Below are 17578 nucleotides of genomic sequence, written 5' to 3'. Positions count from 1 at the left end.
AACAAAGTTGGAAGACTCAAATTTTCTGATTTCTAAACTTACTACAAAGGGTGGTGGGAGAAACAGGCAAACCATAAAAGAGACTCTTAACTGTAGAGAACAAACTGAGGGTTGCTGGAGAGGAGGTGGGTCGGGGTTGGGCTGCATGGGTGATTGGTACTATGGAGGGCACTTGCTGGGATGAGCAGTGGGTGTTGTACGTAAGTGATGAATCACTAAATTCTATTCCTGAAACTAATATTACACTATATGTTAACTAACTGGAATTTAAATAAAAACTTGAAATGAACAAAAAACCTCAAAAGGCACAGTAATCAAAACAGTGTGGTACCAGCAAAAGGGGAGACATATATATCAATGGACTAGAACTGAGACTCCAGAAATAAATATATACATCTATGATCAATTGATTTTCAACAAAGATGCAAGATCTTTTAAAGATTTTAGACTCTCTTCAACAAATGGTGCTAAAACAACTGGACGTCCATATGCAAAGGAATGACACCAGACCCTTGTCTCACCAGATACCACACAACAATTAACTCAAAATAAATGGAAAATCTAAATATAAGTATTAAAACTATACAACTCTGAGAAGAAAAGGCAGGGGTAAATCTTTATGACTCCAGGTTGGCCAACATGGTTTCCTAGATATGATACCAACACAGGCAGCAGCAGCAACAACAACAACAACAACAACAAGATATATTGGATTTCATCAGAAGTTAAAAATTTTCCCTTCAAAGGCTACTACTAAGAAAATGAAAAGACAACCTACAGAGTGGGACAAAATATTTGCAAATCATATAAGTCTGATAAGGGTTTAGTATCCGGAACATATGAAGAACTCTTACAACTTAACAATAAAAAGACAAAAAATCCAGTTAAAAAGTAAGCAAGAGATTTGAATAGGCATTTTCAGAAGAATCTATACAAATGGCCAAAAAGCACATGAAAAGATGTTCAATGTCATTAACCACTTTATTAGGGAAGTGCAAATCAAAAACATAATGAGACACCACTTCACACCCAGTAGGATGGCAGCCAACCAACCAACCATTCAATCAATAACTAGTGTTGGTGAGGACTGGAGAAACTGGAACCCTCATCCACTGCATGTGTGAATGTAAAATGGTGCAGCCCTTGTGGAAAAGAGTCTAGTAGTTACCCAGTAAGTTAGACATAGAATTACCATTTGACCCAGTAATTCTACTCAAGGTAGAAATGACAACAGGTACTGAGACAAATCCTTCCACATGAATGTTCACAGTGGCACTACTCACACAGGGGAAAGGTGGAAACAGTACAAATGTCCATCAACTACTGAGTGGATAAACAAAATACAGGACAGCCATACAATGGATTATTGAGTCACAAAAAGGAATGAAGCACTGTTATATGCTATAACAATGGATAAACCTCATAATCATTATGCTTAGTGAAAGAAGCCAGACACAAAGGTCTCCTATTGTATGGACGATTCTCTTTACATGAAATGCCAGAATAGGCAAATCCATAGAGACAGAAAGTAGATTAGTGGTTTCCAGGTGCTGGGTGCTGGGGTGGAAGAGGGAAGGACGGAGAAATGGGGCGTGACTGCTCAATGGGTACAAGGTCTCTCCTTTTTGGATGATGGGAAAACACTCTGGAACTCAACAGTGCCAATGACTGCACAACACTGTGAATTTACTAAATGCCCCAGAATTTCAAAATGATTAAAACTGCAAGTTTTATGCTATGCATATCTTACCACAAGAAAGGACAAATAAATATACAAATTATTCGGGGGTGGGGTGGGGAAATACACGTGAAATTACGTGAAATAAGTAGAGGACAGCATAACTTGGTAGAAATCCTGGAATAAAAAAAAGTACTTATACATGAAATAACCACATTAAGGATTTATGGGTGCAATTTTTGCACAATTGTTAAATAATGAACTATTCTAAATTTGTGCCTAAGTACTGAAAGGCAGCATCAGATGTTCGTAGGGGCCCAGTAGGAAAAGGAAGATACTAAGAATTATCCTCTGCCCTGGTTCTGACACCTTGCCCTCCTTTGGACCTTTAGAGAGGTGTTGCCCATGACCGCCCATCCTTCCGTTCACCAGTGGAATTTTTTGGTTTTTTTTTCTGCCTTCAGAAACAACCAGTTTCTTTTCCTTCTACACCCTCTTTTCCTTCCAGTCCTTCCTGAACATAGCTTCTGATTCAACCTTCTTAGACCTAGGGCATCAACTCAATTGTGTAACTTCCTCTGCTCAGAAGCCACTGCTGGACAAAGGTGTACCAGGACTCTTCAGAAGGTGATGAAAATATCCTTTATCTTAATCATGGTAGTTGTTACTCAAACTAAATACATTTGTCAGAGCTCACTGAACTGCACATCTACAGAGAGTGAATTTTACTGTAATGAAATTACAGCTTGATAAACCTAACTTATCCCCAGCTTCCACTTAGCAAAAGTGGAAGTTGAGACCAACTTTTCAACATATAAAATTATTTCCACATTAGAAACCATCTGGAGGGATGCACAAGATGCAAATTCTGTTAAATGAATGAAAATGCTCTTGGGATGACCAAAGCCATCTTTGTGTTATGAAGTGTCCCTTGTTGGCCTTCCCAGTTCCATGAGGCTTCCTAAGGTGCTCCTGCCAAGGAATCACTGAACTTCCCCTTGCAAAGGAGTGTGATCGGGTGTGGCCAAGGCTCTTAGGAGTCCTGATGGTATATGCTCTCCCTCTGGGGTGATTCTTGGGCCAAGATGTGTTTTGTACCTAGGAGGCACCTTTGGGCTTGGGGAAACAAAAAGGACCAGAGAGGGGCCCAGGGTAAAGAGAGCCAGAAGGATGCATGACCCAAGCAGAAGATATAGTCTTGGATAGGGGGGCAGTTTGTCCATAAGACCCACAGAACAGGAGGGCAGGCAGGGTGTCAGGGCAAAGAAGCATCAGGGTGCATGAACTAGCTTGGGCTGCCATAACAAATACCACAGGCTGGGGGGCTTAAACCACAGACACTTATTTTCTCACAAAATAAAGGCTCTCTGGAGGCTCAAAGTCCAAGATCAAGGTGTCGGTAGGGTTGGTTTCTTCTGAACCACTCTCCTCGGTTTGTGCATGGCCATCTTCTGTGTTGCCACATGGTTTCTGGTCTATGTCCTAACCATCTCTCCTCATAAGGATACCAGTCCTATTGGATTAGGATCCACCCCCAACGACTTCATTTAGCCTTAATTATCTGCTTAAAGGCCTTATCTCCAAATACAGCCACATTCTGAGGTAGTTAAGACTTCAACCTATGAATTTTAGGGGGTCAATTTAGCCAATAATAGTGTATTTGGCACCAACAGCCCTGAGCTCCATAGAAGGTGGTGGAGGCCTCTGCAAACATTAAAAATCCTTTGTTTGTATCAGAAAGGGTGATACTGAAAGTCCAAGAGCTTTCCAATGTTCCTGATTTGGCACCACTTTGCTGCCAACATGGCCATGACATGAGCATGATCGACGAGACATCATCAGCTCAAGCAACCAAAACTTGTGACATTCTAACCAAACTCTCAATGGTTTAATATGTAAGTGGGATCTCAGGTAAAGATCAGCAAAAGAATTTGCCCTTATAACCAGAAGTATCTGAGAAGCTGTTTGGTCCATAAATAACCAATGTCTATGTTCCTAAGGACCTGAGGAGATTAAGACCTTGCAGAGGATGAGAAATATGCACAGAGAAGGAGGTGTAAGCACAGTGATCATACCTCCTGCTTTTTTATGGAAGCATTTTAACAGACAAATGGCAAAGGTGGTCAGTAGCAAAGTTTGTAAAATCCTATAAAAGTTAAAAGAACAATAAAATATTTCCTTGCTTACTGATCATACAAGGAAAAGGGCTTTGGGAAATAGCCTGGCAGTTCCCCAAATGGTTAAACACAGAGGTACCATATGGCCCAGACATTCCATTTCTAGGTATAAATGAGAGAGAAATGAATACATATGTCCACACAAAATCTTCTCCATTAATAATAATCCAGCAATATTTTTCACGATAGCTAAAAAGTGGAAACAACCCAATGGCCATCAGTTGTTGAAAGGACAAACAAAATGTGGTATATCCATATAATGGAGTATTATTCAGCTATAAAAATGAAGTACTGACTCATGCTACAACATGCATGGACCTTGAACATAATACATAAAATGAAAGAAGCCTGACTTATAAAACCACATCCTGTGTGGTTCCATTTGCATGAAATGTCCAGAACAGGCAAATCCAGAGTGTTATAAAGCAGATTAGGGCTGGGAGAGAGAAGGGAAGTTGGGGGGTGACAGGTAAGGGATGCAAGATTTATGTCTGGGGTGCTGAAAATGTTCTAAAATTGATTTCAGAACATGGATGACTTGTATGGTATGTGAGTTATATCTCAATAAACTAGTTTTTTACTTGTTTTTAATTTTTATTTTTAATAATTGATTGATTGATTGATATTTGACAGAGAAAGCAAGCCAGCACACAAGTGGGGGAGAGGGGCAGGGAGGAGAGAGAGAATCTCAAGCAGGCTCCATATTCAGCATGGAGCCCGATGCCAGGCTTGATCCCATGACTGTGGGATCATGACCTGAGCCAAAATCAAGACTTGAATGCCCAACCGACTAAGCCACCCAGGCACCTCTCACCTTTTATTTGCAAAACCTTTTTTTTTTCTTTTAAAGAAAGTACAAGTAAAGTAAAACTGAAGGTCCACGCTGCTATTGCTGTTAACCTTCCAAGAGGACAAAGGAGTGAGGCATCGGGAAGCTGGAAAACATGCTAAAAGCCCTTCTCATTATAGATGCTACCGAAGAAGCAAGAAAGAAAAGAAAGAAACAAAGAATAAAAAGTATCACTAAAATCTCCCAGTAATATTCTATGCAAGTGATTATGCCTTTTGAGAATACAGGGTTGGGGGGTTAGGGCTGTTCTTTAAAAACCCTTTTACTTGGGGAACTGAGAGTATACCAAGTTGAGTCTGGAACAGTTGCTAAAGACAAGAAAACTGCCCTGCCCCAAGTAAATGTTTCAGTGTTCAGAAGTCCACAGAGATGATAAAATATAAAAAGAATCAGAAACTGCTGAGGCATTGAGACCAAGTCTATGCGGCAAAAACTGCGCACAACTGGGACGGTGGGAGGGAAGGATATTTTCTGCTTTTCAATTGGTTTCTTTTCTGAGCACAAGTGCTTTCTATGTCCTCCTAACAATGCAGAGCCCACTAAGTGTGGATACACAACACCAGCCTTTGTTCCACTTCAGAGTTGACAGTTTTTGCTATTCCAGTTTTGGCTGTTCCTCAAGATCATGAAAAGCAGCACACTCTGGTTTCTGAAAGTTCAGTAGGTCACTGCTCCAGATGGAGCACCCAAGACGGAGGGGCGCTTTAAAGTATAAAAGAGGAGTAAATGTGTCATTGCTGCCTGAGGAAACGTACCATGTCTCAGCCCCTCCTCTTCACCCGCACAACACTTCATGTATTTTTACCACACTGATGACTTAGTTCTCTTGAGTCACTGAGGTGCACAGATGAAGTCTTGTCTCCATATCCCAGTGACCAGCCCAGGGCCAGTGCAGGCTGGATTCTCAGAAAATGAGGTAGTTGATGCGAATGCACATTTATATGTGCTTTAGTTGGCCTGGGCTTCTATAACAAAATATGGGCATACAAAGAGATATTGCAGGTTCCATTCCAGACCACTGCAATACAGTGACTATGGCAATAAAGTGAGTCCAATGGGTTTTTTGGTTTCCCAAGGCATATAAAGGTTATGTTTGTACTGTACTGTAGTCTATTAAATGTGCAACAGCATTGTGTCTGAAAAAAACAATGTCCATACTTTGGTTAAAAAATAATTTACTGCTAAAAACTGGTAACTATCATCTGAGCTTTCAGCAAGTCCATTGTTTTGCTGGGGGGGGGGGGGGCGGGTCTTGCCTTAATGTTGCTGGCTGCTGACTGATCAGGGTGGTGCTTGCCGAAGGCTGGGGTGGCTGTGGCCATTTTTATAAATAAGACAACAATGAAGTTGGCCGCATCAGCTGACCCTTCCTTTCACGGACTATTTCTCTGCAGCATGTGATGCTGTTTGATAGCATCTTATTCACAGAACTTCTTACAAAATTGGAGTCAGTCATCTCAAACCCTACCACTGCTTAGCTGATATTAAATTCATGTAATAGTCTAAGTCCTTTGTTGTCATTTCAAAAATCTTCACATCATCTTCACCAGGAGTAGATTCTATCCCAAGAAACTACTTTCCTTGCTCTTCAATAAGAAAGCACTTCTCATCCTTTTAAGTTTTATTTTTTTTTCTTTTTCTTTCTTTCTTTTTTTTTTTTTTTTTTTTTGAGAGAATGAGAGAGCAGGGGAGTGGGGCAGAGAGGGACGGAGAGAGAGAAGCTTAAGCAGCCTCCATACCCAGAGTAGAGCTCGATGCAGGGCTTGATGTCATGACTGTGAAATCATGACCTGAGCCAAAATCAAAAGTCAGATGCTTAACCGACTGAACCCCCAGACAGCCCTCATCCTTTCAAGTTTTTAAGATTGGCAGCAATTTGTCACACTTCAAGCTCCACTTCTAATTCTGGTTCTCTTGCTATTTGTACGACATCTGCAGTTAATTCCTCCACTGAAGTCCTGAACCCCTTAAACTCATCTGTGAGGGTTGGAATCATCTTCTTCCAGACTATTTTAAAGAGTTATGATATTTTAACCTCTTCCTATGAATCATGACTGTTCTTATGGCATCTAGAATGAACCATTTCCAGAAGGTTTGCAATTTACTTTGCCCAAATCCACCAGAGGCATCACTCTCTATAGCAATGATAGCCTTACAAATATTTCTTACATAGTAAGACTTGAAAGTCTAAATTACTCCTTGACCCAAGACTGCAGAATGGATGTGGTATTAGATAAGAAAACACTAATCTTGTACATCTCCATCAGAGCTCTTGGGTGACCAGGTACATTGTCAATAAGCAGTAATATTTTGAAAGGAATCTTTCTGAGCAGCAGGTGTCAACAATGGGTTTAAAATATTCAGTAAACCGTACTGTAAACAGGCAGAGTAGATTTAGCATAATTCTTAAGGGTCTTAGGATTTTTGGACTGGTGAGCACTGGCTTCAACTTAAAACCACTAGCTGCATTAGTCTCTTACAAGAGAGTCAGCCTGTCTTTTGAAGCTTTGAAGCCAGGCATTAACTTCTCCTCTCTAGCTATGAAGTCCTCGAGAGAATCTTCTTCCAATAGAAGGCTGTTTTGTCTACATTGAAAACTTCTTGTTTAGTGTAGCCACTTTCATTAATGATCTTAGCTAGATCTTCTGGATAACTTGCTGTTTCACCTTGCTGCTTGCACTTTGATGTTATGGAGACGGCTTCTTTCCTTTAACCTCATGAACCACCCCTGCTAGCTTCAGACTTTTCTTCTGCAGCTTCATGGACTTGAAGAGAGTTAGGGCCTTGCTCTGGATTAGACTTTGGTTTAAGGGAATGTTGTGGGATGGTCTGATCTTGTATCCAGACCACTCTAACTTTCTCCAAATCAGTGATAAGGCTGTTTCACTTTCTTATCATTCATGTGTTCACTGGAGTAGCACTTTTCATATCCTTCAAGAACTTTTCCTTCACATTCGTGACTTGGCTGTTTGAAGCTTTTGGTCTATCTTGGCTTTTGACATGCCTTGCTTAATAAGATTAATCATTTCTAGTTTTTTATTTAAAGTCAGGGATGTGTGACTATTCCTTTCACTTGAACACTTAGAGGCCATTATAAGGTTATCAACTGGCTTAACTTCAATATTGCTGTGTCTCAGGGAATAGGGAGGCCTGAGGAGAGAGAGGGAGACAGACGGGGGAATGACTGGTTGGTGGAACAGTCAGAACATGCACAACATTTATTGTTTAAGGTTGCGGTCTTATGTGGGTGAGGTTCATGGCACCCACATATACAATAGAACATATAAGATCACTGACAACCATAACAAATATAATAATCATGAAAAAGTTTAAAATATTATGAGAATTACCTAAATGTGACACAGAGGCATAAATGAGCAAATGCTTTTGGAAAAATGGCCCCAATAGATGAGAACTGCAGGTTGCCACAAACCTTTACTTTGTAAAAACAAAACAAAACAAAACACAAAAACAAGCATTATCTGTGAAGTATAATAAAGTGCAATAAAACAAAACATGCCTATACCATGGGCTGGGTAGCTTAAAAAACAGATTTCTCATAGTTCTTTTTATTTTTTTTAAATCTTTTTTTAACGTTTATTTATTTTTGAGAGAGAGAGACAGAGAGAGACAGAGTGTGAGCAGTGGAGGGGCAGAGAGAGAGGGAGACACAGAATCTGAAGCAGGCTCCAGGCTCTGAGCTATCAGCACAGAGCCCGATGTGGGCTCGAACCCACCAACTGTGAGATCATGACCTGAGCTGAAGTTGGACACTTAACTGACTGAGCCACCCAGGCGCCCATTATTTTTCATAGTTCTTGAGGCTACAAATCCAAGATCAAGGTGCTGGCAAGATAGGTTTCTTTCTGAGGGCTTTTCTCATGGCTCACAGGAGACTATTCTCTGCTGTGTGCTCACATGACCTCTCCTTGATGCGCTTGTGGGAAAGACACAGAATGTGTGCATTGGTCTCTTCCTCTTTTTTTTTTTAAAATGTTTTATTTATTTTGAGAGAGGGAGTGTGTGTGTGCTCATAAGCAGGGGAGGGGCAGAGAGGGAGAGACAGAATCCCAAGCGGACTCCATGCTATCAGCACAGAGCCTGACACAGGGTTGGATCCCATGAACTGTGAGATCATGACCTGAGCTGGAATCAAGAGTCAGACACTTAGGATGCTTAACTGACATAAGGACGCTTAACCAACTGAGCCACCCTGGCGCCCCTTCCTCTTCTTATAAGGATACTAATCCCGGGGTGCCTGAGTGGCTCAGTCGGTTAAGCGTCCAACTTTGGCTCAGGTCACAATTTCATGGTTTGTGAGTTTGAGCCCCGTGTCGGGCTCTGTGCTGACAGCTCAGAGCCTGGAGCCTGCTTCGGATTCTGTGTTTCCCTCTCTCTCTGCCCCTCCCCCACTCAGGATCTCTCCGTTTCAAAAATAAACATTAAAAAAAAAAAAAAAGGATACTAATCCCATCATGCAGTCCCACCCTCATGACCTCATCTAACTTAATTACCTCCCACAGGCCCCATCTCTAAATACCATCATATTGCGAGTTAGGGCTTCAACACATGAATTTGAGGGGGAGACACAATTCAATCCATAATGCCATGCAATATATCAAACATCACTACACTAGCTGCAAATCAAATTAATCAACTTTAAAGTACAATGTATGACAGAAAAGTGTACCAGGGTAAGAATACAGTCTAGATGAATTTTCACAAAGTGAACACACCTAGGTAACCATTACCAAAGTAAAAAAGATGGCACATACCAGCACCCCAGAGTCCTTTATGCTCACTCCCAGTCAGTACCCCCACCCTCTGCCCCCAAAATAAAACTTAACACCACAGATTTGTCTGTTTTTTCAATAATGCATAAGTGGAATCACACAGTATGGATTCTTTGTCGTCTTTTTTTAAAAATTTTTTTTAATGTTTATTTATTTTTGAGACAGAGAGAGACAGAGCATGAGCGGGGGCGGGGGGGGTGGGCAGAGAGAAAGGGAGACACAGCATCTGAAACAGGCTCCAGGCTCCGAGCCGTCAGCACAGAGCCCGACGCGGGGCTCGAACTCATGAACTGTGAGATCATGACCTGAGCCGAAGTCGGACGCTTAACCAACTGAACCACCCAGACGCCCCCTTTGTCGTCTTCTTTAGTTCAATGTTACGTCTATGAATGTTCATCTTCGTTGTTGTATAGTATTCGACTGTATGAATACAGGATTAACTCTTCTGTTGATAGACATCTTCATTGTTTTTAGTTTTTGACAATTATGAATAATGCTTCCATAAACATTGTTTTACTTGCCTTTTGTACACACAATCCCACACACCTAATCACACACATTTCTGTTGGGAATGTGGCTAGGTGTCAAATTGATGGGTCACAGGAATAGGTATGTTCGTTCATGGTAGACAAGGTCAGTTGGAAAGTGGTAGAATGAATTTACCCTCCTATATGCCATTTGCCAGTTCTCCTCATCCTACCCTTGTCAGCACCTGAGACTGTCAGTTTTTTAAAGGTTCACCATTCTAGTAGGTATTTCTCACCTACTGGTTTCTTATTGCATTAAAAAAATTGTTTTTTTTTAATGTTTATCTATTTTTGAGAGAGACAGAAACAGAGACAGAGACAGAGCGTAAGCGGGGGAGGGTCAGAGAGAGAGGGAGACTCAGAATCCGAAGCAACTCCAGGCTCTGAGCTGTCGGCACAGAGCTCGACGCGGGGCTGTGAGATGACTTGAGCTGAAGTTGGACGCTTAACCGACTGAGCCACCCAAGTGACCCCCTCACTGCATTAAAAAAAATTTTTTTTTTAGTGTTTATTTTTGACAGAGAGAAAGCACAAGTGGGGGAAGGAGAGAGAGAGAGACAGAGACACAGAATCTGAAGCAGGCACCAGGCTCTGAGCTGTCAGCACAGATCCCAATGTGGGGCTGGAACTCATAAGCTGTGAGACCATGACCTGAGCCCAAGTCGGCCGCCCAACAGACTGAGCCACCCAGGTGCCCCTCATTGCATTTTTTATTATAAATTTGTGTTTTCCTCACTTAATGACACTGAACAACTTTTCATGTTGTGTTCTCCACCTGGATATCTTTTTTTTAATAAAGTACCTGTTGCCCAATTTCTATTGGGTTGTCCTTTTTGACATTTCTCGATCTATGGGCATTCTTACATATTCTCAAGATGAACCCTGTCAGTTTTACATGTTGCAAATATTTTCACCCACTCTATGGCTTGTCTTTTCACTCTCTTAATGGTGTGTCTTTACAGAGAAAAATTCAAAAGTTCAATGGAGCCTAATTTATCAATGCTTTCTTCTATGATTAGTGTGTTCTGTGTCTTGTTTAAGAAATCTTCCCCATTCTGGGGCACCTGGGTGGCTTAGTCGGTTAAGCATCTGACTTCGGCTCAGGTCATGATCTCATGGTTTGTGAGTTCCAGCCCCACATTGGGCTCTGTGCTGACAGCTCAGAGCCTGGAGCCTGCTTCAGATTCTGTCTCTGTCTCTCTGCCCCTCCCCTACTCGCTCTCTGTCTCTCTCTCTCTCTCAAATATAAAAATAAAACATAAAAAAATTTTGTAAAAGAAATCTTCCCCATTCCAAAGTCATGAACATATTCTCATATCAACTTCTATAATTTTTATTATTTTACAATTCACATTTGGATCTATAATCCTCACAAGACACATTTTAGTTTTCACTGATGTGTAACTTAGATAAGGTACACAAATCTTAACTATTCAACTTGATGAATTTATATATATGATATATGGCATATATATATACACACAGTTGACCTTTAAACAACATGAGCTTGAACCATGTAGGTCCACATCTAAGTGGATTTTTTCTATAAATACAGTACAGTACTGTAAATTTTCTCTTACTTGTGATTTTCTTAATATTTTTTCTCTAGCTTACTTCATTGTAAGAAAACAGTATATGATATATAGACAAAATATGCGTTAATCAATTGTCTATGCTAATGGTAAGGCTTCCAATCAACAATATGCTATTAACAGTTTTTAGAGAGTCAAAGTTGTATGCAAATTAAAAAAAATTTTTTTAATGTTTATGTATTGAGAGACAGAGAGAGAGACAGAGCATGAGCATGGGAGGGGCAGAGACAGGAGAAGACACAGAATCCGAAGCAGGCTCCAGGCTCTGAGCGGTCAGCACAGAGCCCGATGCAGGGCTCGAACTCACAAACTGTGAGATCATGACCTGAGCTGAAGTCGGACACTTAACTGACTGAGCCACCCAGGCGCCCCAGTTGTATGCAAATTTTTGAATCCACAGGGAGTTGATACCCCAATCCTCATGTGTTTAAGGGTCAATGTGTGTGTGTGTGTGTGTGTGTGTGTGTGTGTGTGTGTGTGTGCATGACCCAGATGAAGATACTGAACATCTCTCACACCCTAGAAGGATCTCTCATATCTCTTTCAGTCAATAGCCCCCAAAGGTAACAATATTCTGCCTGTATCACCATCAATTATTTTGCCTGTTTCTTAATTTTATATACAGGAAATCATATATTTGGAGCTCTTGTGTCTGATTATAACCTGCTCAACATCATGCATGTGAGATTCATCCATGTTATTGCACGCTGCAGTTCTCCATTCATTTTCCTTACTGTATAGTATTCCATCATATGAATACATCACAACTTACGTATCCACTCTCCCTTTGATGGACACTTGGATTGTTTCTTATTTCAGGGTATTATGAATAAAGCTGCTATGAATATTCTTGTGTATGTCTTTTGAAGGAAATAAATATTCATTTCTGTTAGCTATTTACCAGGATACACAAAATTTTTATCTTACTGTACTACAAAAACCATTTAGATTTGTCAAGTTCTCCCTGCCAAGTACACATAGCATATTTTATCTGTTCCTACATCCATAATTATTTTTGGAAAAAATGTGACAACCTTTTCTATTTTTTTATTTTGAAATAATTTCAGACATACCCCAAATTATAAAAACAATACAAAAAATGCCCATATGGGGGCGCCTGGGTGACTCAGTTGGTTGAGTACCCGACACTTGGTTTCAGCTCAGGTCATGATCTCACAGTTCATTCATTTGAGCCCATCCCGGGCTCCATGCTGGCTCCTTGCTGGCAGTGAGGAGCCTGCTTGGGATTCTTTCTCCCTCTCTCTCTGCCCCTCCCCCACTTGTGCTCACTCTCTCTCAAGATAAATAAGCTAAAAAAAAAAAAAAAATGCTCATATGCCCTTCATCAAAATCCCTCCATGTCAACATTTTACTACATTTGGTTTACCAGTAATTACCTTGTGTGCATGTGTGTATGTATGACCTTGACACTGTTGAAGAGTACTGGCCAGTTACTTGATAGACTATATAAACCTGGGTTTGTGTGACATTTCCTCATAATTAGATACAGGTGACATGTTTGGGACAGGAATACCCAGATGTGATGTGTTCTTCTCAGTGTATGTGAGAAGGCACATGATAATGTCCCATTACTGCTGTGCTAATTTTAATCACTTGGTTAAGGCCAGGTTTCTCCACTGTAATATCACTATGTTTCCCTCTGTTATTAATCAGTATCTTATGGGGAAAATGCTTTGAGATTATGTAAACATCCTGTTTCTCATCATACATTCATTTCATAGTTTTAGCATCCATTGATGATTCTTTTTTTAAATTTAATTCCAGTATAGTTGACATATAATCACATTTGTGATTCTTGCCTGAAATAATTTTGATGGAAATGGTTCAAAACTAGTTTTTGTTTAAAAAAATTTTTTAACGTTTATTTATTATTGAGAGACAGAGAGAGAGCATGAGCAGGGGAGGGGCAGAGAGAGGGGGAGACACAGAATCTGAAGCAGGCTCCAGGTTCTGAGCTGTTAGCACAGAGCCCAACGCAGGCTCAAACTCACAAACCAAGAGATCATGACCTAAGCCAAAGTTGGAAACTTAACCAATGAGCCACCCAGGAGCCCCTATTTTTTGTTTTTAATACCCGCAAATTAAAAAAAAATCTTACGGTGATCATCAGGATTTCTCATAATTTGAACTGAAATCTGGAAGATCACCAGACATTTGCCATAAAAACATCCCCAAAGTCACCTTGAGAGAGTAAAAAAAGTAAAACTGGCCAACTGGTGGTGGCTGTGACACTGTTCTCAAGCAGAGTACAACTACCTCCTGGGAACCTGAGAGTCAGCCAAAGAAGACAGAGAAAGAACTCTCCTAAATGCCTCCACTTCTACACAAACCACCCCCAAACCATCCTGGTGCAGACTGAGAAAAGATGTTTTGCATGCTCAAAACATCTCTTTCTAGAAGGAGCACATAGGTCAGCCATGAATGAAGAACAGGGGTCAAGTCTCACAGGTCCTAAGGGCTCCTGGGGTTCAGGAGTTCAGCCCATGTCTTCCCTGGAGACAAAGCAGAACATAAACTTTGCCCTTTTGTTTCCAGGAGATTCTGATTCACCTTTCTAGCTTTCTCTAGGCTGGGACCGGCTCACCTGCTTAAACAGCAAACTCAGCAGAAACAATTAATCCATAGGGGCCCTGACATCCTGTGGGTTAACTAGCGAGGCTCTCTGGGAGCAAAGTCACCAAGTGAGTTGATACATAAGCAGGTTCCAATTTACAAGTGGACTAAGTCCCAAAAGCTCATTCTGCAAGCCAAGGGTGAGAAATAAGGTCTCTGCAGGTTAGCTCACAAAACCAGTAACTCATGGAGCAGCCTCACAGATGATTGAGGGCTGGGAAGGAAACCTTCACCCAGAACATGGTCTCTGCAAGATGAAGACTTTGACTTGAGGACCAGAAGACAACTTGCCCCAACTTGCCCAGCACAGTTTTACTCAGCAACACCTAACATAGCATCTCTGATGTGTCAGGCATTGTGCTGAGTACTGGAACACCAAGGATGGGAAAGATATGGTCTCTGCCCTTGAGGGGCTTGTACAGCAGTGGGAGGTTTCTGCCAGGGGTAGACCCAGCATCACCAAGACTCCAGTGGACGGCGGAGCATGGGTCTCACGGTCTCAACAGGTGTATTCAGACTGGCTGGTCATGAGCAGGCTCAAGGATGAGGGCTGCCTGACCAGTGTGCATGGAAGCATGGCTGCTGCAAAGCACATTTCACTTAAAGGTATCCATCTACCAGTGGTTATATGGCAGTCCAATTTAACAATTTCACCAGGAAAGGAGACACATCCATCAGCTGTTGCTTCTCTTTCCAACCCACAAAATAATATATTTTTCATACTTGTACCTGTTGTTCTTGCTTTTACCAACTCCCTCCCTCGTGTTCCTTGAAAACATTAGCAGTTTCAAAGAAGAGGAAATGAATGACACTAGAAGGGTACAATGTGATAAAAGGTCATCTTTGGTGCTTGAATCTCCAATGCTGAAACCTGCAATTGCTGGTCCAAGGTCACAGCTGGCAACACTACTTCATCAGAGCTAAGATGCCACCAATTTTAAGAGCATCATGACTTTCTTTCTTTTTTTCTTTTAAAGATTTTACTTTTAAGTAATCACTACACCCAGCGTGGGACTCCAAGTTACAACCCTGCGATCAAGAATTGCATGCTCTCCCGACTGAGCCAGCCAGGCGCCCTCAGCATGACTTTCTATGACCACCAAGAAAGAAAAAAATCTGCCAAGTGAATGACACAAAGGAAGACACAGCTCAACTTCAGAGCTGTGAAGATGTGAACAAAGGTGCATCCAAGAATCAATTAAAAATGGTAACTCTGGTTAATCTGACATGTTTCAAGTACTGTGTGCTAGGTGTTGAGACAGGAACACAAGAGACAAAAGGCCATCCTACAGTCAAATGGGAAGAAGACACACTCAACATCTAAACTTAACTCCTGTCCTCTTCCTCCCCAGCACCCAGCACCAACCAGCCAGGACTATTCCTCCTCAATCTCACTCATCTGCTTTCCAGGCTAAGGAGTGAAGCCATCTGGTTTCACCATGCTCCCTCTTCTCCAGTCCAGCCCAGGGACTGCCGCTCCATCTGTCTATCTCTTCCCACTGCTGGGTGGGGGCCTCCCTAAATCCCGGAAACCCAAGCCTGTAACATTCAGCCTCCCTCGCCTACCTCTCCCACTCTCCATCACTGTCCCACAGTGTGATTTCAACATGTTGCCCCACTTTTTCTTCTTTTATTTTCCTCGCTACAAGAAAAATAAAATAATCTGTCTCAAAGTGTAGCCATGCGGTCAAATCATTATGGAATCCAAAATGCTTTGAGTCTTGATGTAAAAAAGATCCAAGATTAACTGACACTATTACAACAGTCCTGTTTTTCTGAATATTGCTTTTTTCAAGATGACTTATTCCTAACACCGTGCTTTGTGTCGGTCCTTTTAAACAAATATTTAATAGCTTAGGAATGTTAGTGAGGGCAGTGGCTCTGGTTAGCAAGCCCTCAGCTCGCACTCTGAAAGATGAAATGAGAGGAGTTTTATCCACAAAGGAAAGTCAAACAGTCTGCAGTATTATAAACTGCACATCCATCAAACTAGGCATAGGCTGGGAACAGAGAGCTTTTCTGGGGGGAAAAAAAGCTATCCTCTGTGCCCTGGGGAACACTGGGAAAACACACACACACAACCACCAAATCAACCAAAACATAAACCAAGTCTCAAGTTAGTCTGAAGAAAGTTCCGTCCCAACAAAGCAAACGATGCCTTGGTGACTGTGCCACCCAGGAGAGGAGGGCCTGGCTGGTCTTGGTCCGGGCCAGCCCTGGGCCCAGCCGGGCGCCAGGGTCAGAGTAACACGTGAACACATGTGTTTAACCAAGAAATCCATAAGGGCGCAAAGGAGGCAGGGGGTTGTGTCTGACCTGACAGCGGGGTTGGGACCGTCCTAACTGGGCGAGCAGGGGAGGGGTAGGAGGCCGGGGCACAGGCCTGGAGGAGAGGGGCGGCTAGTGGGGAAAAGGAAGCGGGTGCAGGATTCCCGGACGGTGGGGCTGGAAGGGCGAGGACCGCGGATGGGAAGAAGAGCGGGTTCCTACCTCCAGGGCCGCTGGAGCCTTCCCGCGCCCCCAACGATGCATGCGGAGGTTGCACTTGGGCAGGCAACAGCCGTCCAGCACCCGGGCGGCGCGCGCAGACGGCGCCCCCCAGCGGGCCCAGCCCCGCCCGCCACGTGCGCATCCACGTGCACGCCAAGCGCAGCACCGGAAGCCCAAGGGTGGGCAGTGCTCCCCGCAGGCGAGGCCGGCTTCAATCACCCCTCCCGAGCTTTTTGTCTGTGCCTTCTACTTAACGTGCAGTTGAGTCGCGGGATCCTCACCTGGGGGGCTTCCAAACAGATGGGGACACCGATCCCACAGGGAAAGGGCCTCTTGCTAAGGGACAAGGACAGAAGGGGGCGGCGCCAGGATTTAAACCCACTGTGGCCTCTCCGCCGTCAGACCACCCGGGATCTTTCCCACAGTAAGACACTTCTCGTGTTGTGTGTTGAGAGCGCATCCCTTATAACCACCATCCATGATTATTCACGTTTTGCTTTGAGAACAGATGTGCCCTGGGCATGTGTATCTGAGTGTGTGTGAGTGTGCGTGTCCGTTCTTTGGGGGATGTCGGCCGGTCAGATTCACACTCAACAAACTGGTTGAGCCCCGACCCTTTGCCTGACCCTGAGCAAGGCCATTTACATACATTATATCTCTTTATCTGCAGCCAGCCCTGTCATCAATTAAAACCATATCCTACTCTTCTGGGGAACTGATTCTTAATTAGACATCATGAATAGCTAATTAACTGTCCTCCTGCGTGGTTTTCCAGGCAGGAGGGCGGTAGAGCCCAGCCGAGCTGAGCTGAGCAGTGCTACTCCTGGCACCCCGGCT

At 42.7% G+C, this 17578-nt stretch overlaps 1 protein-coding gene across 7 annotated transcripts in view; it reads right to left on the bottom strand.

The window, feature by feature from the left end:
- The window catches only part of FAM178B (family with sequence similarity 178 member B), a 114196-nt gene extending 97370 nt beyond the window's left edge, over window positions 1-16826 (bottom strand). For all 7 annotated transcript variants that reach the window (XR_002083195.2, XR_002083221.2, XM_053890620.1 and 4 more), the window contains exon 1: window positions 16742-16826. Coding sequence is in view for 5 of the 7 variants with exons in the window: in XM_053890620.1 (XP_053746595.1) it covers window positions 16742-16783 (42 nt within the window). In the remaining 2 variants the exon portion in view is untranslated. The remainder of the gene's footprint in view (window positions 1-16741) is intronic.
- Window positions 16827-17578: the final 752 nt, after the last annotated feature.

Source organism: Panthera pardus, unplaced genomic scaffold (genome assembly GCF_024362965.1).
Source record: "Panthera pardus isolate Hobbes unplaced genomic scaffold, ASM2436296v1 HiC_scaffold_25, whole genome shotgun sequence".
NCBI lineage: Eukaryota > Metazoa > Chordata > Mammalia > Carnivora > Felidae > Panthera > Panthera pardus.
This window is presented reverse-complemented; position numbering and strand designations above follow the sequence as displayed.